Source organism: Eupeodes corollae, chromosome 1 (genome assembly GCF_945859685.1).
Source record: "Eupeodes corollae chromosome 1, idEupCoro1.1, whole genome shotgun sequence".
In the NCBI taxonomy this organism is placed as follows: domain Eukaryota; kingdom Metazoa; phylum Arthropoda; class Insecta; order Diptera; family Syrphidae; genus Eupeodes; species Eupeodes corollae.
Genome location: NC_079147.1, coordinates 176,289,844 through 176,317,202, shown reverse-complemented (window position 1 = coordinate 176,317,202; position 27,359 = coordinate 176,289,844). Strand labels below are relative to the sequence as shown.

The 27,359-nt window shown below is 36.3% G+C and overlaps 1 protein-coding gene across 1 annotated transcript; it reads left to right on the top strand.

The window, feature by feature from the left end:
• Nucleotides 1–225: 225 nt before the first annotated feature.
• LOC129940625 (angiotensin-converting enzyme-related protein-like) lies at nt 226–26,596 on the top strand. Its single transcript, XM_056049015.1, has 7 exons — nt 226–1,210; nt 1,263–1,626; nt 1,907–2,255; nt 25,635–25,849; nt 25,921–26,061; nt 26,168–26,340; nt 26,413–26,596. Exons 1-7 carry the CDS (start codon nt 589–591, stop codon nt 26,427–26,429), a joined length of 1,881 nt encoding a protein of 626 aa, XP_055904990.1. The 5' UTR covers nt 226–588; the 3' UTR covers nt 26,430–26,596.
• The last annotated feature ends 763 nt before the right edge of the window (nt 26,597–27,359 follow it).

Here is a 27,359-nt window from a genome sequence, read left to right as displayed (position 1 = left end):
CCAAAATTCCTTACAAAATAATTGTTTCTTGCATAACAAGAAAAGCTTGTAATTGTACAAAAAAAAGAAAACAAAATTGTATCGACTAAAATCATACACCACTGTCAAATGGAAACACCCCCTTCCAAAACATTTTTAAGATTACGGCCCATGGCCCTTTTCGCACTGCAAACCGACACTTGCGGTTTTGTTGTTTTGTTGATAACGTTTGTTTTTTTTTGTTGCTATTTTACTCCGTCCTATTTTTGTACAAATTTTCAATTTAAAACAAAAAGAAACAAAAACAAAAATTGATTTTTTGCCTGGACTTGCTAAACCTGCTTACAGCCCATCATGCAACCTATCAACTTATCTCTGTTCAAGTGTACTGCTACTGCTGGCTGAGCTAGAATACAGCGACAGCCACAGCCATAGCCATCTCAAGCGATAACCTTGTTAAGTCTAAGTGACTGCGACGACGACGAGTTGTCGTTCTCGTTGTCGGCGAAAAAGAATCTTACCCGAGAATCTACAAAGCACGGAAGAAATTTATTCAGTCTGTGTTCTGCTTGCGTCCGTGGAGGAGGATTGGATTAAATAAAATAAAAGATGAAGCATCTAGGAATGCATATTGGCTTTGTGATTGGCCTGATCTTTGGCTTGGGTTCATTATCCTCGACCTTGGCAGGGTCGTCGTGTTCAAAGCGAGAAATTGAAGCGTCTGTATTCCTGCACCGCAAGTACGAGCCTCTGCGGTTGCATACACATCGCGCCACTCTGGCCGACTGGATAGCCAACACCAATGTCACCGATGAGAACATGCAGAAGAAGAACGAGATTTTGGCGCAAAATGCAGCGTTCAATAAAGCTCTAGCTGAGGAACTTTTGGAGTTGGGCTATCAGAATCTGGAGGACGACAATATCCATAGGCAAGTGAAGATCCTTACTAGGCTGGGATTTGATGTGCTTCCGAAGGAGGAACACTTGGAACTGCACAGTGCCATCTCGGCGATGCAGAAGAACTATGCCACGCTGAAAGTGTGCTCCTTCGAGGACAAGGAGAAGTGCTCGCTGACCCTAGAGCCACACATTCAAGAGCGATTGCAAAACAGCCGGAATCCAGAGGAACTGAAGTATTATTGGCAGGCATTCTATGACAAGGCTGGTACTCCGATGCGGGAGAACTTCCAGAAATATGTAAATCTCAGCAGGAAAGCAGCCAAATTAAATGGTAAGTTGTTGGTTTGGTTAGCAATCGACGAGATATCTCACATCTATTATAGGATTCAACTCTTATGCTGAGGACTGGATTGAAAAGTACGACGACCAGAACTTCGAAGACAACCTAGACCAGGTTTATCAACTTATCCTGCCATTCTACAAGGAGCTACATGGCTACGTGCGTTACAAGCTGCGCGAACACTATGGCAGCAAGGTTGTTGCAGAGCGAGGAAACATCCCAATGCATCTGCTGGGCAATATGTGGGGCCAGAGCTGGGAAGAAGTCGCTGATCTCTTCACCCCGTACCCAGAAAAACCATACGTGGATGTGACCAGCGAGATGGTCAAGCAGGGATTGACCCCTGTGAAGATTTTTCAGCTAGGAGATGAGTTCTTCCAGTCACTGAACATGACAAAGTTGCCAGAGTAAGTTCGTAGTACTTTTTTTGGCTTGCTTTTTGATTACGGCATTGTGCCCTAGCACTGATAACCTTTTCTGTTGTACAATCTTCTAAATAATTGAATCGGAATCAGTGAAACAAGACACAAAAAAAGAAACCTGACCTTCCTGAGGTTTATCTGCCAACTTAACTCCCAACGGCTTGTGTCTTGCGATTCATTCATTGTTACTCTTCAATTGTCGTCGTTGTCGGCGCCTTTTCATGATTTGTTTCTTTTTTTTTGTATCTTTTTGTTTCTGCTGCAGAATCTTCTGGAGGGAAAGCGTCCTCGAAAAACCCACCAATCGAGAAGTGGTGTGTCATGCAAGCGCATGGGATTTATTTGAAACCGATGATGTGAGGATTAAACAGTGCACAGAAGTGACTACGAGATATTTGTATATTGCTCACCATGAACTTGGCCATATTCAGTACTATCTGCAGTATCAGCATCAGCCGATGCCATTCAGACAGGCACCCAATCCGGGATTCCATGAAGCTGTTGGTGATGTTATTGCACTGTCGGTGGCAACGCCGAAGCATTTAGCTAAAATTGGATTGGTCAAGAGTGGTGAATTGGACGAGAAGAGCAGAATCAATGAGCTCTTTAAGAATGTAAGTCAAAATATTAAGTTTTCTTTTTTATGATGGATACGTTTTAAATTTTAAACTGACAAGTTGATTAAGATGTCTACATTATTGAGGGACAATTTTTGTTTGTTTAGCTGATGACGTCACTGTTACGAGTTTTTCATGGACAACACAGAATTGTATACCAAAACAAATATGAATTCATTAAACCTTCAGCTGTCTTATCAGAGGCCCGATCGTAGGAAATCTTTCTTCCAATGGCAAAAAAAAGAATCATAGTTCCAATTTTGAATTGAATATTGCCACAGAATTTTACTTTTCACGATATCCAAAATTCATTAGAAATATTTCAGTTACATGAATCTCGTTAGATGGAGCCTGTAGGTAGGTAGGTAGAAATGGCGATCTCAAGGCAACCTAGCCTGAGGTCCAATTAGCGCTGTAGTGCCGTTTTGATACCAAAAACTCGTTTGACCTATGATTGAAAGGGATAGATTCATAGAGAAGCTTCATAGCGATTATGTTAGAGCCATTTTGTCGCATTGAGAAAAAGACTAGATCTCTAATCTTTGTCTCAGATAGCTCATCAAGTTTGTGAAAGAATGCTTTTCCAAGGTATTCCATTCTAGTGTTTGCCAAAGCAGGACATTTCCACAGGAAATGGATTATAGTTTCACTTTCTCTTTGGTCACTGCAGCTACGGCAAAAGGTGTTGTAAGAGATACCCAACTTCTCTGCATGAACTCCTATAGGCCAATGTCTGGCACAAACCGCAACAATCCTGGCTATGTCTTGCCTTGGCCTGCATAGAAGATCGTATTTACGGGTTTTGTTATAGGTGGGCCACATCTTCCTAGATATAATGCAGTTGGGTAAATTGCTCCACCTTCGGTTTGATTCAGTTTGGTAGATAGAAAAGAGTTAATGGCTTTGACAGCTGCCTGACTGTCTGTAAAGATAGGCACATTTCGGTTTTGGTTTGGGTTTTGTTTAAGTATCTTACATGCCTCCCTTATTGCCAGCAGTTCAGCCTGAAAAACGCTAGCAAAGTCAAAGCTATCAAAGGATTTGGCTACATTTAGGGATGCCAGAACCAACTCCGCACTCCATCTTTGAGCCGCCAGTAAAGATGGTTGTGTCGAAACCTATCGACACGATGTCATCCTCCCAATCTTCTCTCGATGGGAAAATAACCTTAAAACCCTTACTAAGGTTCAAAGTAGGAGTGCAGTAGTCAGTGTCTACTGAGATATCTGAGGGAATCAATTTTGTTGTGTTGCTGTGACCATAAGGTTTTGACAACCAGCTATTTGATTCCTTCAGCCTAACAGCGCTGCAGGAAACTATGTATTTAATAAAAAGGTAGATTGGTAGAAGATCCAAAATAACGTTTAAGGCGTCCATTGGGCAAGTACGCATGGCCCCTGTGGTGCCCAAGCAAGCTGTTCTCTGAACCTTCTTTAGCTTATTAATATTATAGGCTTTGCTAAGAGCAGGCCACCACACAATCGAACCATATGCTAAGATTGGGCGTACTACGGCTGTGTACGTCCATAAAATCATCTTCCACTTAAGTCCCCACTTTTTGCCGAAAGTTTTGCTGCAGGCGTAGAAGGCAACACAGGCCTTCTTAACCCGTACTTCAATATTGAGTTTCCAGTTTAGTTTAGGGTCGAGTATAACTCCCAAATATTCTTTGTTTCTCGTTTCGTATGATTTCTGCAGTTTCTTTAACAAAAGAAAATTGGATGGCTCTGCAGTATCTTGTAGAGGATGGTCGATCGTTGTTCCACACAATAATATCCCTGTTATCCTCCATAGCCATTTGCATTGGTACCAAAGATGTCATAAACATATTAGCGTCCGAAGTTTCTTCATTGTCAAATGTTTGACTGTATTGTGGTTGTCCAGAGGCACCATCACATCCCCATTTAGTGTACAATGTTAAAGACTGTCCTTCAATTCTGGTTATCTCCTCTGATGTCTTTCCTTCTAATAACCTTGTTGCAGTGTGGTCTAACAATTTTTGTAGTGGCACACTTGCTGAGCTTTCCGTAATGCTTATATCTAAAGGATAGCACTTTTCTTTTTGCTTCCAGTAATTTAATATAAGGTGGAAAAACATCATGTCCTTCATCTTTTAAGGCATGTCTTAATACTTCATATTGGCGTTTCGACAATTCTGCTTGTATAAATAATGCAAGAGCCTTATCCGGATCAAATTGTGAGCAGGAAAAGCTCTCTGATGTTGCTGCATAGTTTATCTCTTCTTGAGGAAATATATTTCTAATTTCGTCCCTCTTATACCTTTTAGCTCGATCACAGCATTCGTCAAAACTCTTTCGTGGTCTTCCCATATTAGTTGACGTTTCGGCCAATACACTTTGGGTTAGTTCTACTTCGAAAACTCCTTCGAGCCAATCAGTGTATTTTTTTTTTCAAAATGACTTTTTTCTATGAACTGCTTTCCATCGACTCAAAAAATGAGGCACAAAACGTTTATTTAATTCTGACAGCACAGTTTCTATTTGCTCAGAAATTAAGTTGGGGTATTCCCTTTCAAAATATGGTAGAAGATTTTGAACATCATGTCCATTAGTGATAAGTTCACTACACAACACCGAATAAGGAATTTCGATTGAATGCATTTTAATGTATTGAATTCACTATTCACTATATGTATATTTGTTATTATATTTCACTTCACTTTCACTTATTGATTGATCAGAGTAAACATTTTTCTTAAACACCTTGCACAAATGGTCAATAACTCAATACTGACTTTTTTTTAATTTAATCCTTTATATATATAGATTTAAGTAAGAGATTTTATTCTAATAAGACAGGGGTGTCATTCCGTAATTTCCGAAACGATAATCGTCAAAACGATTATCATTAACGATATCGTCAATAATTTGCTTCACGTAACTTTATTACTATCGTCTCGTTCAATCGTTTTCAGTATAAGTTCGTTGAGTATATTCCAAATGTCAAAATGAACTCAACGAAAGATAGTGCTTGTTCAATAACTTGAAAATGTTATTGAACTTGGTTTTTTCTATGGGAAATTTTGAAAATTTGCAAAAAACGTATTGTTAATAAACATGCCAATTATTTTGTGATGTTGTTGTTATTGTCACTTGTGTTTTCATTTGTTGCCGCCGAAGATAAAACAATAATATGAAAATGTTTGTTCAATGTCTTATATTTTTGTAAATCAGCTGCAGTAATAAACCCAATTTGGTCAAAGGGAAAGAAGTGAAGGCTTCATTTTATCCACAGGGAACATAACTTAGCTTCAAAAATATTTAATGTTTCCAAAACTAATTTGGATTAGTGCTTTGTTCAAGAGCGATACAAAAATCGTTGCCTGTCGAATATACCAATGTAATTTTCCACCGCCCCAAAGTTTCAATAGTTGCAACAAATTTTAATATTGAATACAACATTATGAATGTAGAACGACAACCGTCTGGCAAATTTATTGTTTATAATATCATTAAAGTCCTCTTTTGCAAATCCAGAACTACAATTGTTTTATTTATTTAACAGCAATTAAGAGAGATTACTAATGTTTTATATATAAAAAAATGCGTAACCGAATTCATTGCATTTTTTTTTGAGTTTTTATTTTCATTTTGTAACAAAACTAAACTACATACATATATCGAAACTTTTTTGCTTCAATTTGCTAAGTTGTCAATGGAAATTAATAGCAGACGATACCTACTTAGCTATCGTGCAAACGCTATCGTTTTGACGATATCACTTTGACGATTATCGTCTTACTTGAAGTGAGACTATCGTCGAAACGATATCGTCTAGCGATTATCGTTTTACGGAATGACTCCCCAGGTAATACAAAATTACGCAATACACAACAAAGCAATAAAACTTTAAAAATAACACCTTTTTTATTTCTACCTGCCCTACTTTTAGCAAAAAACTAAAAAAATAAAGGATTATCCCTAATCCTTTTCTTTATTTTTTTTAAGCTCTATCATATAATTTAAAATATCATAAAACTATATTGCTTTTCGTGTGTTCTTTTCAAGAAAATTGAGTTCAAAGTTGAAAAAATTTTCCGGGCAGAAATAAATGGTTTCGCAAAAATCGAAATTCTCAGACCTGTGTCAATGTATTAATTTTGTTTTATTTTTAAAATAAAGTTTGACATTTTTTCTTAAAATAATGGGCTTAACCAGTTCATTCTGACAATTAATAACGAAGAAATCAAACTTTTTGGTAAACACCACCGTCAAAACGTAGTTTTTTGAAATCCGATTCAGTGAAACATTTTTGATCATAACTTCCACATCTGCACGTATCTGCAGCTGATTTTTTCTGTGCTTTTACATAAAAGCATGGAGCATATGCTGGCATACTTACTTTCTTGGAGTCTTTTGGAGCTTTTTTTTGAAATCAAAAAGTTTAAAAAAACACATTTTTTCCTAGTACTTAAGCTTCAGACTACTTATAGAAGGTATCTTTTATAAATAATCATTTTTTTTTTTTATTTTAGATAATCGAAAATAGACCAATTAAATTATTTAAGAAGCTAGAGAATTTATTTAAAGGAACTTCGGAAAAAAACATCTCAAAATTTGTTGAAAATACGGTTCGCGATTTGAGTAAAATTATTTTTCAACTTTGAGGGCTTGTAAATCAGAACATACAATATATATGTTTAAAAATACTTTTAAATCATACGCTCGGGTTATATAAGAGTACTTAAACATAAAATTTAAAAGGATAAATATAACTTCTTAAAAAGACTTTTTTCCGCTCTCGCACCACTGTGCGACATGGGCACATGTTTCAGAAGGAGACATCCTTTGAAAATTTGTTCCAGCCACACCATGCAACTTTTGAAGCATAACTGGCAGTATGCCATCCATGCCTGGGGATTTACATGGAGAAAAAGTATTGATGGCCCACAAAATATTTTCTCTGGTTATAACGTTGACTTGCTCCACATGAGCTACGTTTAGCTCCGTGGTTTCAAGCGATTCGGGGTTATCACTCTCGCAACCCGGAAAATGTGTCTTTATCAGTAGCTCAAGAGATTTGGCTAGAGAGGCTGTCCAGGTTCCATCAGGCTTTTTTAGAAATTAAGGATTACAATGTTTCTTCGATAAAACTTTGCTGAGCCTTGGGGAGTCCTTTATGTCTTCGATTGATTGACAGCATTCTCTTCAGCCTTGTCTTTTGGCTGATGACAGGGCTTGCTTGTACATTTATACGGTTGGTAAAACTTATGTTTGTGGAAGATATATACGGCTATATTTAACTGGTCAAGAGACTCTAAAAGCTTCACTTATAGAAGTTTCAAAGGTTTTCACCTTTGATTCAAGGTCTCCTATCGATTCAGTGAGATTCGGTAAGTTGCTTAGATTGGAATTCACAATTTGACTGAATTTCGTCCAGTCAATTCTTTTGGGATTTCTTTAAGGCGGAGGGTTATTCTACTCGAAGTTAATTTGAAAAAGAATCCACTTGTGATCCGAAAACGAATTCAAAGGGGAAACTTTCCAATTCTCCACTAATAAATTACGATTGTTTACTAAAGTAAAATCAAGAACATCCTCCCATCCATCATTATTTTCCGAGCTCGGAAAGACGAAAGTGCCTCTGTTACAAATGGTCATATTATTTTCAATAATAAAATCAAAAAGTGACTCACCTCGTTCAATGATCACAGAACTTACCCAAAGGGTATGCCGAGCATTTGCGTCGCCTCCGATCAGAAGGTTTGCCTTTTTGATGTTAGCTTCGGTTATGATTTTGCACACCTCCTCCGGAGGTGATGGTGCATTATGGGTAGAGTAAAAAGAGGCCAACAGCAAACTCTGTGTATTCTTATCTTCAAATCTGACAACTGTCAGATAGGGAGTGCTAAAATTTGGACATAAAAAACCTTTTAAATGTTTCTTAGCTAAAATACAAGTTCTGCGGTTTTATAAAAGAGGTCGTATTGGAGAGTGCTTCAGATTAATCTGGATGACCTTCAGCGAGTTTTTTTTATTTATTTTTAGCTGCAGAGCTGGGGCCCGGCAACTCGCTGGGGATCTCGACTCCGCTTATAACATCGTCAACCTCGACTTTGTCATCAGCTTTGTCGGTGTCTGTTCCCTGACTCTGCAGAATTTTAATTTTGGCATTCCTTATGCCAAAACTGAGTTTGTATTCGGCCTTTTCGAGAGCCCCTAGACTCTCCTCGCTAATCCTCAGAAGGTAAGAGGCGGTTCTTCTGCTTTAACTAAAGCCCAATCGTGCATGGGGACCAGCGGATTTTGCCTCTGAAGACCGCGGATCAGGTCCTGTCCGCTTGGCTTTATGCTCATGAGCGGCAACCAAATGCGAGCCTTCGGTTGTCTAGGGATGTCCTTAGCTGGGATAAGCTTGAGCTTCAAGCCCTCCCAGCCATTGCTAACCTTAGCAATGCATCCACAACTGCTACGTGGAGGTCATCCCTGACAACCTCACTAAGAACACGCTGGCTTTGTCCGGTCGTCAAGCTTGCTCTTTTTCTGAGACGTGCAGATCTCTACCTGAGATCTGTTTCGCTTAACGGCCTTTTCTCGGCTGGCCAGAAGATTGTTGTATTCATTAACAACCTTCTGGTACTTTATTATATCTTGGGCGTCCCTATCATGAATCACTCTGGTCTCTTCATTTTTGGCAATCTTGGCAAGAATGTGAGAGGCCGTTTTGAAGAGGTTCCTGAGAAGAGCGCCTTCTGATGGTTTTTTGGTTCCTCGGGTTGCACTGCTGTGGAGGGTTCTACGTTCGTCATGTCTATTTCGTCCATTTTGTTCTCGGAAAAAAGGGGTCAGCCCCGGCATAGTCGATATACCGGGGTAAGGCCTGTAGTAGCTTATTATTTTCCCTGATAAGTAAAAACAAATCTGTTTTAAAGAAATCAAGAAATTCAAACTTAAACCATCCTTGGTAAATGAAAGAATTGTGTTCACTGCAAACAAAGCAAAAGAAATAAGTTTCCAATTAACTTCTGTTTATATGTTGAAGTCTTTAGTGAAAAATTGTATGTAAGTCTCTTTCAAACTCCTTATACTTTAGTTATATTACTGATATGGGCCACTCTTTAAAAGAGATTTCTAACAAATTTTGGAACTTAGTAAATTTAAATATTAAATCTGATTAAATTAATTTCCGTGAGTCATTTGTTTTCAACCCTGAAGTAGTTGATGAAGTATATTTTCATAATCTCCACTCCACTGTAGTCATATCCCTGTGCTACAAAATACTGTCCTTGATTTCTGTCCATGTTGAACGATGACTGCTCAGTCCCTACCAATGGTATTCTCCCCATATTATAAAAAAGGGTTGTTTTAGTTAAACCCTTTACGTTTGTATCTAAACTTTCCCTAAAAACAGGAAAATTTCCCAGTACATGGAAGAAGTCATTTCTTCCACCAATATAGCAACACGGATTCGCGAAAAAAGATCAACCGTTAAATCTCCTCACATTCTCATATTCAAAGACTTCAGAACAAAGTTATGAAGTTGAATGTTTATACGCACTGACTTTTCTAAAGCGTTTGACCAAATTAGACACGAAATTATTCTATTCAAACTTAAATCTTTGGGTGTTTCACCATTTTTCTCAACTTGAATCAAATATTATCTTGAAAATAGATCCTTTGAGGTAAAATTTCAAAATTTTCGTTCAGAACTTTTTGTTGTTGAACAAGTTAAGGTCATGCCTGAGCTCAAGTAAGGTTCTCGTTTTTGATGTTGCAATGAAGATTAAAAAAAAAATGATTTAAACCGAAACGATTGTATTCTTTTACAAGTCGAAATTAATCTGTCTGCATCTGCATATTGTAATGAGTAGGAAATATTGAGTCTAAAAAATAATCCTTGTACTTTACGTCCTGTATTGGGCTCAACGTTAAACGGAAAAGCATTCCTTAAAAAAATGGTATTACGGTTAAATTGTGTGGCTATTTCACTAGAGCATTGCTTATGAAAGTAGAGATAAAATAATGACAGCAATAAATCCTTACGACGACGGTGCTCGAAAGATAAAAAAGTTTCAGTCAGACAACGGTCACCTATCATTTTTAGAGCTCTCTTTTGAATTTTGTCCAGAAGACTCAAGTGGGTGATCAGAAGGGATACAAAACTTCTTTCATCGTCGGAGAAAACCTAAACACTTAGCAGCATTTTTGGCGATGTCAAATATGTGATCACTCCACAACAAGTGGTTTGTAATGAACATACCTAGGACTAATAGCTCTTCAGTCTCTTCGATGCAAGTACCACTCATGGATAGTAGCATTGGAGGAGGGTTACGCTTTTGCGACAGTAGACAGCATTGAGTTTTCAAAGCATTAAATTTAACACGGTATTGGATTCCAAATTGTACAATGCTGTTAAGATCAGAATTTAATGAGCTTATCATACGCTGCCGTTGGTATTCCACATCCGAAGAACAAGGATGAGAATCTAAAAACGAATATGAAAAGCTGAGGGTCATCAGTGAAACAATTTAGTGGGTTAGAAGTTTTAGACAAAAGATCATTAATTTATAAAAATAAGAAGCGTCTTAGACAAAACGGAGTGGATATCAGATTTGAACACTTCTAATTTTACTTGAATTGAACGGTCCGAAAGGTGATTTCTTACCCAACGAAGAAGAGATTCATCAATACCAAATGCACGCATTTTCGTTAAGTGAAATATCAAGTGCATTAATCTTACTTTCTCCAAAACGATGTAAAGATTTGTTCCACTGTTCGTGGAGATAAACCATGAGGTCACCACTGGACCTATTGCAACGATAGCCATACTGCCAGTCATTAAGAAGCTTCCGTTCTTCAAGACATTACTTATGCAGAAAATTGATCAGCGTTTCTATGACCTTGGAAAGAAGGGATATAGGTGCAATTTGACGATAGTTAGATGGTGACGAAGATTCGACTTTTGTATGCACAGGCTTCACTAATGCAGTTTTCCATCCACTCGGAAAGAGACCTGTATTATAGGACAGATGGAAAAGCTTACGCAGTGGTTTTGCCAGCTTTATAAATTATAGCAAGATCAGAATAGGCAACAAACTTCTTACACAGTCGGAAAAAACTAAACTCTAAGCAGTAATTTAAAATATGTGATCACTCCACAATAAGTGGTTAGTAATGCCTAAAACTAAAAGTGGTTCAGTCTCCTCAATCAAAATACCACTCAAACATACATACATAGTGGTATTGGGAGAGTAGGCAGCATTGAGTGTTGAAGCATTAAATTCTACAAGGTTTTTTCCCACCGGACAATGCCGTCAAGATCAGAATTTAATGAGCTTATCATATCATGAAAAGCTGAGGGTACTGTCATCAGCGAAACAAGTGTGTTAGAAGTTTGAGAACAGAGAGCTTGATAAGAAACTCTATCAAATGTCATTGTTATATCAAGTGCAATAATCTAACTTTTTCCAAAACGATGTAATGATTTGTTTAGTCAGATCAACAGTTGACCTATTGCTCCGAAAGCGATACTGCTGGTCAATAAGATGATTAAAAGCTTTCATTCTTCAAGATATTTCTTAAGTTGAAAAATTCTCATCTTGTCCATGGCCTTCAAAAAAGGGGACGTGGAAAAATAGTCTTCTGCAACCCTTTAAATTGCCAGACAATAACTTTTGATAAAAAACGAATCGGAAAGGTATGTGTAATTTGCTTGAATTGTATTTCGCAGTAAAAACTCTCCGTTTTATGAAATTCATAGAAAACGCATTGATTTAATTCAACATAATTTCATTCGCTTTGCCCTTAAGGTTCTTCCTTGGCATGATCCCTGTGATTTGCCATAGTATTCAGCTTCTTTTTATGCAATCTCTCCACCAAAGGCGTTTTAATAATGACTTAATATTTCTTCATCAACTTGTTAATGGTGAAATTGATGCACCTTATTAATTATCTTGCATACATTTAAATTACCGAGCCAAGCTTATCAACTGCGTACATTTGATTTTATACATATTGACTCCCATAGAACTTATTGTGGGAAGAATGCAGTTGTAGGTCGAATGGTCATTATGTACATATAACCTAAACTGTTCATCGATCGATTAAAATCTAAATGATGTGGGATTAAAATGTTTAGAACCAGTGCGAATAATTAAAAATCCAGCTGATGAAGCCGACACTAATTTCTAGTTTGAAAATTGAAAATCTACCTAACCAAATGACGAGTTAATTATACACTACTTTATAGATCTGGCTCTGCCAAAAAGTGATCAAACTAATTGGAATCGAATAAAATGATTTGTAAATTGCCATCAACAAAGTTGACGATGCTATCAAAAATGTATCATGTATTTATATTACCGATACCAATTTATCCCGCAGAAACTTTTTTAAAATGATTTACGTTTCCATTTTTTGTTCAAAAAATAAGTACAACTCCGTTTTTTAACTTTTAAACATGACTTGATCTACCTAAGTTACGACATTCAAAAAGATATTACAAGTCTAAACGTTACACTTATAACTTACAGAGATTAAAAAAATGTGTTTACTACTTAAGTCTTTAGTCTGACGTTATCTAAATTCGTTGGGATAATATTTGTCTTATGACATCCGCAAATCAGTGAGTGTTATGACTTTGTACTTAATCGAGTTAATGATTCTATGGGGCAAATCTTTTTTCGCACTCGTACTGTAGCGAGAGTCCTAAAAGATCTTAACATACATAAATCTACTGGTCCGGATGGTATCCCCGTTATTGTTCTGAAGAGGTGTTCTTCATCGCTGGCAAAACCACGGCTTAAGCTTTTTCATCTGTCTTACTCCTCAGGTCTCGTTCCGAGCGGATGGAAAACGGCTTTTCTCCAGCCTATTCCCAAAAAAGGCGAATCTTCCTCACCGTCTAATTATCAACCGATTGCACTTACATCGTAGCAATAGGTCCACTGGTGATCTCATGGTTCATCTCACCGGACAGTGGAACAAATATTAACATAGTTTTGGAGAAAGTAAGATTATTGCACTTGATATTTCAAAAGCATTTGATAGGTTTTGGCATCAGGCTCTCTTGTCGAAAATGCATGCTTTCGGTTTGCATGAATCCCTCCTTCATTGGATTAGTAATTACCTTTCGAATAGTTCAATACAAGTTGTATTGGATGGATTCAAGTCTGAAAAGCACAAAATAAATGCTGGTGTGCCCCAGGGCTCTGTTTTATCTCCAACACTCTTTCTCATTTTTATTAATGATCTCTTGTCTGCAACATCTAATCCAATACATTATTTTGCTGACGATAGTACTCTTAGCTTTTCATATTCGCTTTCAGATTCACACTCCTCTTCTTCGGATGTGGAACTGCAACGACAAAATATGATAAGCTCATTAAATTCCGACCTAAACAGCATTGTACAATGGGGAATAAGAAACCGCGTGGAATTTAACGCTTCGAAAACGCAATGCTGTCTTGTATCGTTAAAGCGAAATATACCCACCCTGCCTGAACATCTCGATATTCTCGGTATGTGTACCACCAATCACCTTTTGTGGAACGATCACATACGCGATGTCGCAAAAAATACCGCAAGATGTTCGGGTTTTCTAAGGCGATGCAAGAAGTTTTTCTCCCCCTCTGTTCTGGCTGTTATTTTCAAGACTTATATACGTCCAAAGCTTGAGTATAACTCCCATATCTGGGCTGGTGCTCCTGCAACTTACTTAAGCCTCTTGGATAGTATTGAACGTAGAGCATTTAGATTGATTGGTGATATCACCATCATAAGATCATTTACGTCACTTGAACATCGTCGAAATGTATCTTGTTAACTTCCCATAGGAAGTTATTGTAATGGGTCCGATTTGTCAAATTGAAAATTTTGACATTTCTCGACGTTTCAAGGTCCCTAGAGTCGAAATAAAAGTTTTTTAGAAAGATGTCTGTGCGTGCGTGTATACGTACGTTTGTACGTTTGTACGTCCGTACGTTCGCGATGTTTTTTTCGTCCTCCATAGCTCAAGAACCAAAAGAGATATCGACTTCAAATAAATTTTGTTATACAAATAATAAGGCAGAAAGATGCAGAAAAGGCTCTCAAGAAAATTGCGTGGGTGGTTTTTTTTTACCATAGCAGTTTGAAAAAAAGGTGAAAATGTTGGTTAGCCCTAAATATCTTACGAACTAAAAACGCTAGAGACTTGAATTAAATTTTATATAATATATTGTAACGTGATACCAAACAGGTATATTTTTTTTTAAAAAAAATCAATATAACGGTTTTTTTATAAATCAATAAAACTGAAAAAAAAATTTGTCACCTCCAAAATTTTACGCCTGAAATATGATTTTATCTCTAAAACAATTTTGTGCAACGAAGAATAATATTTTTGACATCTGATAAAATTTTGAGAAAAATCGAATTGACAGTTTTTTTTTACAAAAAATAAAAACCTAAAAAAAATGTATAAAAGTTGGTAAAAATTGATTTTCGACTCAAATATCTTTTCAAAACTTTGAGACATTGGCTTTAATTTACTTTTATCTTTCAAAAAATCTTATTGTCAACATTCAGTTAAAGTTTGAAAAAATCGACTTGACAGTTTTTGTACAAAAAATTAAAAACCGAAAAAAAAAATTAACAAAAGTTGGTAAAAAATGATTTTCGACTCAAACATCTTTTCAAAACTTTGAGATAATAGGTTCTAACTTATTTTTTTCTTATAAGAAATATTGTTTTCAACATTAGGACAAATTTTGAGAAAAATCGAATTGACAGTTTTTTTTACAAAAAATAAAACTCTAAAAAAAACTATACTAAAACCTGGTAAAAATTTACTTTCGGCTCAAATAGCTTTTCAAAAATTAAAAAAATTGGCTTCAAACTTATTTTATTTCACAGAAAATATTGTTTTCAATATTCAGTAATTTTTATATAAAAATCCAACATGCCGTTTTTTCATCAAAAATAAAATCTACAAAAAATAGTACCAAAATTTGGTAAAAATTGATACGAGTACATATAGACAAACTTTTAAGCAAGACAAATCGACAGACGGGATGGGAAGTTATCAGTGTGGGTCGCATCCCAGCCTCTTTTTTCACCCTCTTTTACCGTTATTTTAATGGTTTATGCTCTAGAGAAATAGCCAGCTGCATTCCTCCCATTAAACAGCTCAACCGTAAAACTCGCGCTTCTAGGAATGCTCATCAATATACCCTCGAGCCCATCTTCGGTCGTACTGTCAAGTACAGAGATTCGTTCTTTAGCCGTACTATGTCTTTCCCAGCTATTGCAATATTCAGTAATTCAAAACCAATGTGCACCGACATCTCCTTTCAAACACTCTCTCCCTTTCTTAATGCTCACACTGTGTCTACATAATAAGGGTAATATATTCCTTTGAGTGTGCGCTTATCATAAAAAAATCAACAGGTTTCATTTCTCGAACATAATATTAAAATAATTTTTCTTTCAATTTCAACATTTTGACCATTTCCTTCAGGTTATTTATTTTCAGATAAAACTTTAAGATTATTAATTTCACAAGCCAAATTCAAGACAATTTTGATTAAGTCACTTATTTTTGACATAAGTGCGAGTGAAGAATTACTAGCACAAGAATTGCACTTCCAAAAACAATTCAAGCTAGAATTAATAATCTTTAAGACATTTTCTTATAGTAATGTTCAATTGTCATGCAATTTTAATGAACACATTCCACCACAAATTATGAAATTGTTTGAAATAATCTTTTCACATTTTTCAACCATTACGATATTAAAAAGAAAAACACAATTATTCAGCTTATCAAAACATCGTCTTTTCTCTCCGAAGACAAACTCTGGAAAACTTTTTGATCAGTACGTTTCATTTCGATATAAAAACACTTTAAACAACTTGGTACTCTGTTTTAGTACCGAAATATTAGCTTTAAAACGATGAAGACGCTATTGAAGCTTTGCTCAAGTCGACACAATAAATTCTTAAATTTGCTTCTTTCAACACTTTTTATGTGTATAACTTATATTTTCAATGAGGTACTAACCACTTCTGTATATGCGGTTTCCTCAGTTTAGACCAATTGCAATACTATGTTTGCTGATGAACTCGCCAGGAACGGTACAGTGCAGCACATCCTAACACGTTTGGCACATACTGGCATACCAATCGCTGCTTGTAAACTGTTGCTAATGCAATACGCTATGAAGAAGGCAAACACCAGGTGGAACAACATCACCACGTGTCAGGTCACAAAAAACATCTGGTCAACACTAGATTCAAAGCGTTCAAGGTGCTTGCTATCTCTAAGTAGATCGGATATAAGCTCGATAATAAGTGTCATAACTGGACACTGTCTAATAGGAAAGCACGCCACGCGGCTAGGCGTATTCTCAAACAACTTTTGCAGAAGCTGTATGGACGAGGAAGAGGAGGAAACAGTTTTACCCTTCTCTGTACATGCCCTGCTCTAGCTCAAAAACGCAAGAATTTCCTAGGAGAATTATTCTTTAACGATCTAAACGGATCTAAATCATATCAGCATAATAAGCCTCTCACGTTTTTTAAGGGACTTCAACTGGTTCCATTGAGCTTAGAAGGAGGCCTCAAGATTCATGTGGTATCACAATGGGCTATTAAACTGGCCTAAGTTTGTCCGTTTCCACCATGGAAAGCCACTTTAACCTAACCTGTGGTGGTTAATGTGTTGAACTATCATGCTAGAGGTCTTGTGTTCGATCCTTGTCTAAGCCATTCAACTTTTTTTTACGGGGAATTGACAAATTCTCTAAGAGTAATTCTTGTCATGAAAAGTGCTTTCTCAAATAAGCCGTTCATATTCGGCTTAAAACTGTAGGTCCCCTTCAGCCCTGACAACATTACTAGCACACAGGAATGGTAAAGAGTTGTAAGTCACTAGGCCCTAGTTCTCAACGGACTGTTGCGTCACCCAATTTATTTAAAATAAGGTGTTTTTTTTAAAGGTATAGGGTAAATATAAAGGTGATTTTTTTGATTAATATGAAATTTACTATATTGTAAAGATAAGCTTTTGGCCGACAAGATCTTTATTGAAAAGGGTATTTGTTAAGCCCTTTGCCAAATCCTCTATTTTATGCTCAATACTCGCCTGTCACAGTAAAAGCACTTTGACTCTTTCCAGGATAACTTTTTAGGGTCTAGGTATTAACAAATGATCTGTAAAGCGTTAATAGCCCTTTAAGCGTAGATGCTCCCTAACTAGAATTGAAATGGATCTGGTGATTATAACCAACTCTCTGGGAACTATCTTTTTCTTCCGAATTGGTAGTATTCGTTTCATTGTGGCTATTTATTTTTAAAGACAGGAAACTTCCGAAGAATCCGATTTTCAGTCGTTGTTAAAACAAAACATTTCACCAGGACTCATACCTTACCTTTGTTAGGCAATTATTGCGATTAAATATTCCTTATGGCATCACTTAATGGTAACATAAGCGAAACTAAAACCAAATTAGCATTTATTCATTGCTTAATAATGCAAACATGTATTTTGAAAATAAAGTAACCATTTTATATCAAATAGATTTCTTGAGCAAAAAGCTCTTATGCCAGGACTAGGTCAATATGATTATTTTTGGCATATGAGTGAAATGAACTCAAATTACCATAGAACGCTTCAACAATCTTAAAACGCTGTCCAGTTGTGTATTTATTTAGTTAAAGGTTAAAATTAAGACCAACACTTCTTGACGTAATAAAATCATTGACCTTTAAAGGTCTAATCAAGTGTTGGGGGAACTTAATTTTTCTATTGTCAAACTCAAACTTCACCCGCTTTCCTTTTCAAAATATGTCACCTGGTTTAAATTTACACTATTCTCATATATGAACTCTATTTATATGGCCTAATTCGAACTGAGACACTATTTGCATAAATTAAATAAACAAACAATCTGATCTGTTTGGTTATTAATAAATTTTACACACCATGCATCATCTAAAATTTAATTTGTATACATTCTTAATCAGTTGACTAATATGATAAAACTTTTGTCATATGCCATCATCTCCATGATTTATTGCATGTAACACTTTTACCTTTCCTCTTTTATTTATTATACTCTTATGTCTAAATGTCTAATCCAAATTGCATATAAATATGAGAAATATGTATGTCATTTATTATATCTATAAGTTCCAAGCATAATTTAAAGCTTGGAGGTATTTATGCGGCATGGGGTTTTGATAAGATGCAGTAGCACTAGATTCTGTGTACTTAATCGATTAAATTAAGTATGCAGAAATACAACACTAAATGAATTATCATGCGCTTTGAGTCTGAAAACTTGAATTTTTATCTTCTTACTTACTTACTTACTTAAGGTGGCGCTACAGTCCTGTGTGAACTAGGGCCCCACCCAAAAAACTTCTCCATGATGTCTCCAGTTTCGCGCTCCAACTTGGGTAAGGTCACATTCCACTTGTGCGCGCCACCTGATCCGCGGTCTTCCTCTACTGCGCTGTCCTGTGGGTGTGGATTCGAAGACTTTCCGGGCCGGACCATTGGTTTCCATGCGCTCTACGTGACCCAGCCATCTTAGTCGTTGGACTTTTACCCTTCTGGCTAAGTCTACGTCGCTGTACAGCCCGTACAGCTCGTCGTTCCATCTTCTCCTCCACTCCCCTTCGATGCATACGGGACCGTAGATCACACGAAGAACTTTTCTCTCGAACCGACCTAAGGTGCTTTCATCCGCTTTTGTCATAGTCAATGCTTCTGCACCGTATAGCAGCACGGGGATGATAAGGGTCTTATATAGCAACACTTTGGTCCCTCGAGAGAGGACTTTACCACTCAATTGCTTTCTTAATCCAAAGAAACAGCAGTTAGCAAGAGTTATTCTGTGTTTGATCTCAGCGCTGGTGTTGTTTTCTGCCTGTACAGTGGAGCAGACGAAGTCCTTGACTACCTCAAAGTTACGTCGGTCGATTGTGACGTTTTGACCAAGACGTCGGTGTTGTATGTCCTTTCTTGACGACAGCATGTACTTTGTTTTGCCCTCATTAACCGTTAAACCCATTTTTTCCGCATCTGCCTCATTAGAACCCCATTGACATCACGCTGAGTTCTTCCGATTATGTCAATGTCATCAGCATATGCTAGTAATTGGACAGACTTTTGAAAGATAGTGCCTCTAGTGTTAACGTGTGAGCTCTGCACTATTCTTTTAAGCACGATGTTAAAAAAATCACATGACAGCACCTTGTCTAAAATCTTTTTTGACATCGAAAGGTTCTGTAAAGTTGTTTCCAACCTTTATGGAGCAGCGTGAATTCTCCATGGTCATCCTGCACAAACGGACGAGTTTGGCAGGGATGCCAAAACTAGACATGGCTCTATACAGCTCGTCCCTGTAGATGCTGTCATATGCGGCCTTGAAATCGATGAAAAGATGGTGGGTGTTGATTTGGTGTTCTTGGGTTTTTTCCAGGATCTGCCGTAATGTGAATATTTGATCAACTGTGGACTTTCCTGGTCTAAACCACACTGATAAGGACTTATCAGGTTATTGACGATGGGTTTTAGACGTTCACATATTACGGCAGAGAAGATTTTATAGGCGATGTTAAGTAGACTGATTCCTCTATAGTTGGTGCAGTTTAGAGGGACCTTTTTTTTTATCTTCACTGCAATTAAATGTCTTTAGAATTATTAGATTGGATGAAAGATTAATTTTTTCGAATATTTTATCTGGTTTTTGTAACTTTTGCTTATAAATGCTTGATTTTAAAATTGACTCTTTTCTAAGTCAATATACAATACTTTATTTTTTATCAGGTCAAGAGGTACAATTTTTTCTGAGATATTGACTTTACCAATTTTCTATCCCTTTGATTTGTGTAACGTAGGAAGGGCAATGAATCATATCTCCGATCGACGCTTTACCAATGACTTTACATGTTTTGATCATGCTGTCAGACTGTGTAATAATCTTCCCATTCATATGAGGTCTAGAATCGAAAACAGAAAGTTTATAGATATTTGTTTTTAATATTTCTCCCCCTTTAACTGAAATACATTTTTATTTCTTTTGTGACTATTTTAATTTATTTTTTAATTAATTTTTGTAATCTTCTTTAATTTATAAGCTTTGCATTACAAATTTTATATTTTTGTTCATAATTAATAAATTTAATGTAATAAATCCTGTACTATTTATAAGTTTTATTTGGTGTACAGCTGCTTTATAAATAAATAAGTAGCAAATATAGAATTATTTTTCATCGTATAAAAATAATACCCTTACTTTCCTAGACGTATTCTTTGTTGGTGATATCAAGAAAACTCTTAACCTATGATATTCAATTGGACGCAACAGACGCAGTCATAAGTTATAGAGACTTTTGCAGAAAATCTAAACAACCTATATGATCGTCACGTCCCATGAAAAAAAATATAGTTAAAAGTACACTACCGGTCAAAAGTTTGAGACCACCTCTGAAATTTGAGCAATATCGACTTTTAACCCCTAAACTTTAGGAAAAAAGTTAATACGTGAAAAAAAGTAAAGAGGATGTCTAGTTGTAAATGATAGAAAACTATACACCAGTTTTGTACTTAACATAAATTATTTATTTAAAAAAACAAATAAAAGCTCTAAATTGAGTTTTCATCAAAAAATCCTCCTTTAAATTCAATAATTTTCTTACAAGGCTTTGTATTTTTTCTTGTGGAATATTATTCCAGCAATTTTTTAGAGTTTCCCAAAGAGCAGATTCCGATGTTATGTATTGATTCTGGACATTTCTCTCAAGCTCTTCCCATAAGAGCTCAATGGGGTTAATATCTGGAGACTGCGGTGGCCATACCATTACTTTTAGAATTTCCTAATCTTCTTTTTGTCTCAGGTATCCCCGGCAAAGTTTTAAAGTGTGTTTCGGGTCATTGTCTTGCTGGAATACAAAACCTTCACCGATTAATCGGAGTCCAGATACCAAAACGTGGTCTTCCAATATCGTTTTATAGACTTCTTTATCCATTCTTCCAATCACTCGTGTTAAACATCCCCACACCATTACTGAACCGCCTCCATGCCTTACAGTTGTTACCGAACAGTCTGTTAGCATCTTCTGTTCAGCACTGCGCCTGACGTACACTCTGCGATTTGAGCCAAATATCTCAAACTCGGACTCATCGCTCCATAAGACTCTGTTGAAGTCCTCATCTGTCCAATCCTTATGGGTTTTGGCCCATTCGAACCGTTTGAGCCTTTTTTTTGGGGTAGTAGAAGTGGTTTCCGCACTGCAACGCGCCCAAAAAGTCCAGCATGCCTTAGCCTTCGTTGTATCGTTAATACAGATAATGGTTCTTCCCGGATTTCATTGATCTCGGCGCATATTTCTGGTGCTGTTTTCTTCCTAGATCGCTTGCTTATGGTGATGATATGCAGATCTTCGGTTTTCGTCGTAACTCTAGGTCGTCCTGACCTCGGTTTATCCTTAAAACCGCCGGTACTAGAGTAACGCTGTATGGTCCTGTGAACTGCTCTTTTGGTTATCTTCAATTTTGTGGCAATTTCTCTTTGCGAATAGCCTTCTTCTATAAGGGTCCTAATCGCAGATCGAGTTTCAATAGTTAAGTCCTTAACTTTTCCCATAATGCGCACTTTGTTTACTGGAGAAAATCACAGTCTCAAATAAATTTAAATTGGATCAAACCAAGCATTATAAAAAAATCCTGAATATGTAGGTATTCAAATTGTACTTTTTTACAAAATTCCTCATAATTTACAGAAAAGAATTAATATCTGGGGTTTTTTCACTTGCACCTTTTATGAATGGTCTATGTTAAAAATGCAGGTAAAAAAATCCTATATTCATTCATAAACCCAAGCGCCAGGAACAAATAACTCAATTCTTTGAAGGTAGTCTCAAACTTTTGACCGGTAGTGTAATTCTTTGCCTTGGTTAAATGCTGTTATAATAGATTTGATTAAAAAAGTAAATAATGCGTTGGAAGCTTTATAAACTAGAAGTTTTTCATGATATCTTTCTTTTTTTCCGAAATTTAGTAGTTTTTCGTATTAAAGAGGCTATTATGAAAATTTATTGAAACCAATCTAAGAAAAACCTTTGGAAAAGCTTGCGTAAATTAGAAAATTTGAAACAAATTTCAGAACCTAATGCTAACATAGACTGCAACCTACTCAATGCCCAGTTTGTGTCTTTATCTGTACCCAAAACACTTAATGCAATGGACTCTCATGGCTCTGCATATGATGTCTCTAGTAGTGAAATTGACGGCCCTGAACAAAGTTTTAACTTTACTCGTTTCATAGATGAAGAAGATATCGTCGAGGCAATGCTATCCATTAAATCAGGCGCGGTATGCATAGATGGGATCAATCCGAAGTTCTTGAAAATCGTACTTCCTAATATTCTAAAATACATAACTCATTTATTTAATTCTATATTAACCAGTTCTGAGAATATGGAAATAAGCTAAGATACTTCCTACCCCTAAGGCTGTGCTTTCCTTCTATTCCTATCTAAAGTCTTCAACAAACTACTTTTAAAACAGATGCAAGGACACCTATATAATATACAATAGCCTTGTAGATACAAACCAATCCTGGGAGTTGTAAAACGGCGCTTTAACATGTTGTTGATGATACACGCAGAGCGATGGACATGAATCGTGCTACATTCTTAATGTTGCTAGATTTTTCAAAAGCGTTCGACACAGTCGATAACTTTGTGCTGTGCCAAAAACTAAAGTATGATTTCAAATTATCTCGTTTTATGGTGAATCTTCTACACTCATACTTATCTAATCGACAACTATGCGTTGCAAATCAGACATCTTCATTTCTGACAGTCCCAGCAAGGGTCCCTGAGGGTTCTATTTTTGGACCTCTATTATTTTCACTTTACTTTAAAAAAAAAGTCCTCGACTGGTTTAATCTTGTAAAGTTCATAATTATACTTGGACGTTCCTGTAGATAGCATAAGAAATGCTATTAACTATGTTAATGAGGACCTAGTAGTTATACAACAGTGGACAGCATAACCTCACCCTCAATCAAGTCAAGCTTTCCACCAGTTCTGCCAGGTATCTCAGTTATTGAATTTGTAACGTCTACTAGCAATCTAGATATTATTTTTTCCGACACTTTAACATTGAATCACTATGCAGCTACTAAAGTTATATGGTGCTTTGTGTCTACTGTGGACATCTCAAACGTTTGTTCCTGTCAGTAGAAAGATGTTGCGTGTAAGATCTCTGCGTTGACGCAAAAACAAGGCGAAAACTTAATGTCATATACAACAGCTTTGCCAGATACATCTTCAATAAAAGATAATACGACCATATTTCATGTTATTCTAAACAAATAACGGGTCTGACTTTTGATAACCTTATAAGATTTAGAACTCTCATTCAGCTGCACAGTATTATACAGTCTCGTCAACCTGATTATTTGCACAACCGATTAACTTTTTCAAATTCGCTAAGAACTGTTGTGCCGATCCAGCTAAATTTTGCTTGCCTGCAATCTGAACGTACATTTTTGTCCATGCCACTCAATTATGGAACTCACTACCTATTACAATTGGAAGAATAATTGACACAAACGCATTCAAATATCGTCTTTTAACGCATCTGACCAATGATGCTTAGCCCGGCAATGGTGACCTAATGGTCTGTGACACCGGGTGTTCAAAAAATTCTAATAGCTTTCATCTCCGTTATTGTTTTTTGTTGAATTGGAATTTGTGTGTGTTTCATTGTCAATAAGCATCCCGGTCCATAAAACCGCCGCTCCCGGCCGGCCGTCACAATTGATTAAAGTCAAATTTGCGTCACCAATGGCGGGTTAGGGTTATAATTAATACAAACAAAATAAACAAAAAACAACAGCAAACAAAACATTAAATATTGTAAACTTTAGTTTTAAAATCGTATTTTTAGTATCTACTTAATTTAAAATTCTCGAACGATCTAACATATTTTATGAAGCCTTCACAAATAATAAGGTTGTAATATTAATGTGAATTATGAATTAATAAATATGAAATATCAAAAACTTAACACTTAAAATGTAGACAACCCTGGGTTATGCCAGGTTTTTTTTTAAGCTAACCCTTTGTTGTTCGAACGAAAATGAAATTACCTTTCATTTGACACCAATATCAAATAAAAAACAGATGAAGGTATATGTACTCCGCAGACCTCTTCAAGCCAGGCAATAGGGCCAGTATATAAATAGGCAACTTTAGTTTTCATATTTGTAAATACGAGGTTTCACCTTTTTTTTTGTACTCAATGAGTAAGATTCCCTTTGAGTCCCAAAAAACTGTGGCCATGAGCTTCCCGGCAGACGGAGTGACTTTGAACTTCTTCGGGGGGTCTGTTCCTTTTTTATGCCTTTACATGGACTCTTGTTTGCTTTCAGGGTCATAGTGGTGAACCCATGTTTCGTCCCCAGTAACAGTCCGATACATAACACCGTCCGCGTTCTCACTACATATCTCCAAAAGCTCTCTACAGCATGCGATTCTCACTTTTTTCTGAGGCGCTGTGAGCATTCGTTGCACCCACCTTCCACTGACCTTTGAAAGGTTAAGATGGTCATGAAGGATGATGTGAATGGTAACAGTCGAAATCTTGGTGATCTCTGCCATCATTTTCACCTTTATTCGGGCATCCTCGAGAACAAGTTTTTCGACTTCTTTGATGCTTTCTCCCGTACAAGCACTAGCCGGGGCGCCGGAGCGGGGGTCGTCTTCAATGCTCTCTCTGCCTCTCTTGAACTCACTTGACCACTTTTGCACAGTTGATAATGAAGGTGCGGAACCCTGGTAAACTGCCACCATTTCTTCATGAATAGTTTTTTGACTTTTTCCTTGCTTAGTGAGAAATTTAATTACAGCGCGATGCTCAATTTTCACCATCATCGTCTCAGTTGCCATTATGATTCTGTTTAAATAGAGATTTAACGGTAAATAATAATCACATTTATATGAAATTTTACATGAATGCACGAAAATAATAGTATTACTTGATAAATAAGTCAATTTATATATATAACCACAGCTTCACCCCGATACCGAGAATATATTGAACGCCCCTCGTAACACATAACGTAGAACTCACAAATGCACTTTTAATTTTCAATATTAAGCGCTTTAGGGCCGGGTTGTAGCTAGACAACCCAAGTGCATATTGTTATTCCAATTGATATCTTTGATAAAATATTGGTCATAATCAAATAGGAGATGGGGGTAGATTATCCTTCTTCCTATCTTAGACTATATCTTTGTTTTATTTTTTTAAGTTAAAAAAATTGTTTCGAAATCCATCTAAGTGAACTATTTCGTTAACGTTTTTAAATAACGTACTCAGTGTTGAAACTTATTTGTATATTTTCGTTCATTCAAGGCCGTTAAAAAAGTTGCATTCCTGCCATTTGGTTACACTATGGACAAATATCGATACGCAGTATTCCGTGATGATCTTAACGAAACTAATTGGAACTGTGGATTTTGGAAAATGCGCTCTGAACATGGTGGGATAGAACCACCGGTTGAACGTAGTGAAAATGATTTTGATCCACCTGCCAAATACCATGTCAGTGCTGACGTTGAGTACTTAAGGTAAGTTTTTTTTTTAATTTCAAAAAGTTGCACATTTTATACTTATTCTTAAAAATCATTTGAATTTTTAGATATTTTGCTGCTCACATTTTCCAATTTCAATTTCACAAAGCTATGTGCAAAAAGGCCGGTGAATATGTTGAAGGAGATCCCAAATTAACTCTGGATCAATGTGATGTTCATGGAAGTACAGAAGCTGGAAATTCTTTCAAGTGAGTGTTTAAAATCCTTATTTTTTTTTCAAACTGAATCTCGGGATATTCAAAACTGAAAAACCAATATTGTTTAAAGATTTTATAAATAACCTTTTTTTCTCAGGGAAATGCTCCAAAGTGGTGCTTTAAAACATTGGAAAGATTCACTCGAGGGTTTTACAGGCAAACGTGAAATGGACCCAACTGCCCTCTTGGAATATTTTGCTCCATTAAGAACTTGGTTGAAGACAGAAATCGAAAGATTAAATATACCCCTTGGATGGGAAGTTACTCAAAGTAAATTTTTATAATAGATTTAGTTTTGAAAATTTTGCACTAAGTATTTTTTCTTTTTTTTTATTATTTCAGAATGTAAATCTTCATAAGGAAAAACTTAATTATAAGGTAGTACTCAAGAAAAAAGAAGAAATACAAGACTCTAAACGTCCACAACTGAAATTGATTTATACTCATTTATCATTAGAATTAAGACTTGAATGTATTTTTAGACGTATATTCTTGATATTGAATAAAATTGAAGAATTTTGAAAGATTTGTTTGCCGTAATTGTTAAAAATGAGTTTGTAAAAGAAAACATTGACAAAATGAGAAATATAAATTATTTGATTTGGACAGGTATGCAAAATTATAAATTGTTATCAATAAAAACACTTTAAAACTTATTATTCTGAGCTTTACAGAAATAACTGTTTTTAAAAACATGGGCACAAATTAGCAGTGGTATTAAGATTTAAAAACCGCAGCTTCTGTTTCACTCTTATATCCCCAAAATATATTTCATGGATTCGCAGTTAGGGTCAGATTTTATTTTATTTTCTTCCTCTTGGGTATAATTTATGTCCAAAACATCTTTATAAAACTTAAGCAATGCCAATGATTTACACTTACATCCAAAGTGGATGTTCAATAAATTTTCTAGCTCATTTAGCTTTGAATCTTACTTACTTACTTAAGGTGGTGCTACAGTCCGGGGCGGACCTGGGCCTCAACCAACATGCGTCTCCAGCCAGCTCGGTCCCTAGCTAGCTGTCTCCAGTTTCGAACGCCAGATGGTGATTTTAGATGCTCGAGAGAGGACTTTACTTCTCAATTGCCTTCTAAGTCCAAAGAAGCAGCGATTTGCAAGAGTTATTCTTCGTTTGATTTCAGCGCTGGTGTCGTTGTCTGTGTTAATAGCGGTGCCTAGGTAGAGAAAGTCCTTAACTACCTCAAAGTTATAGCTGTCCATGGTGACGTTTTGTCCAAGACGTATACTTGGTCTTGCCCTCATTGACCAATAAACCCATCTTCTTCGC

Coding starts and splice junctions, on each gene's coding strand:
- LOC129940625 (XM_056049015.1), top strand. CDS start 589: ATGAAGCATCTAGGAATGCATATTGGCTTTGTGATTGGCCTGATCTTT. Junction 2,256..25,634: donor TCAATGAGCTCTTTAAGAAT/GTAAGTCAAAAT, acceptor CGTTCATTCAAG/GCCGTTAAAAAAGTTGCATT. Junction 26,062..26,167: donor GAAGCTGGAAATTCTTTCAA/GTGAGTGTTTAA, acceptor TTTTTTTCTCAG/GGAAATGCTCCAAAGTGGTG.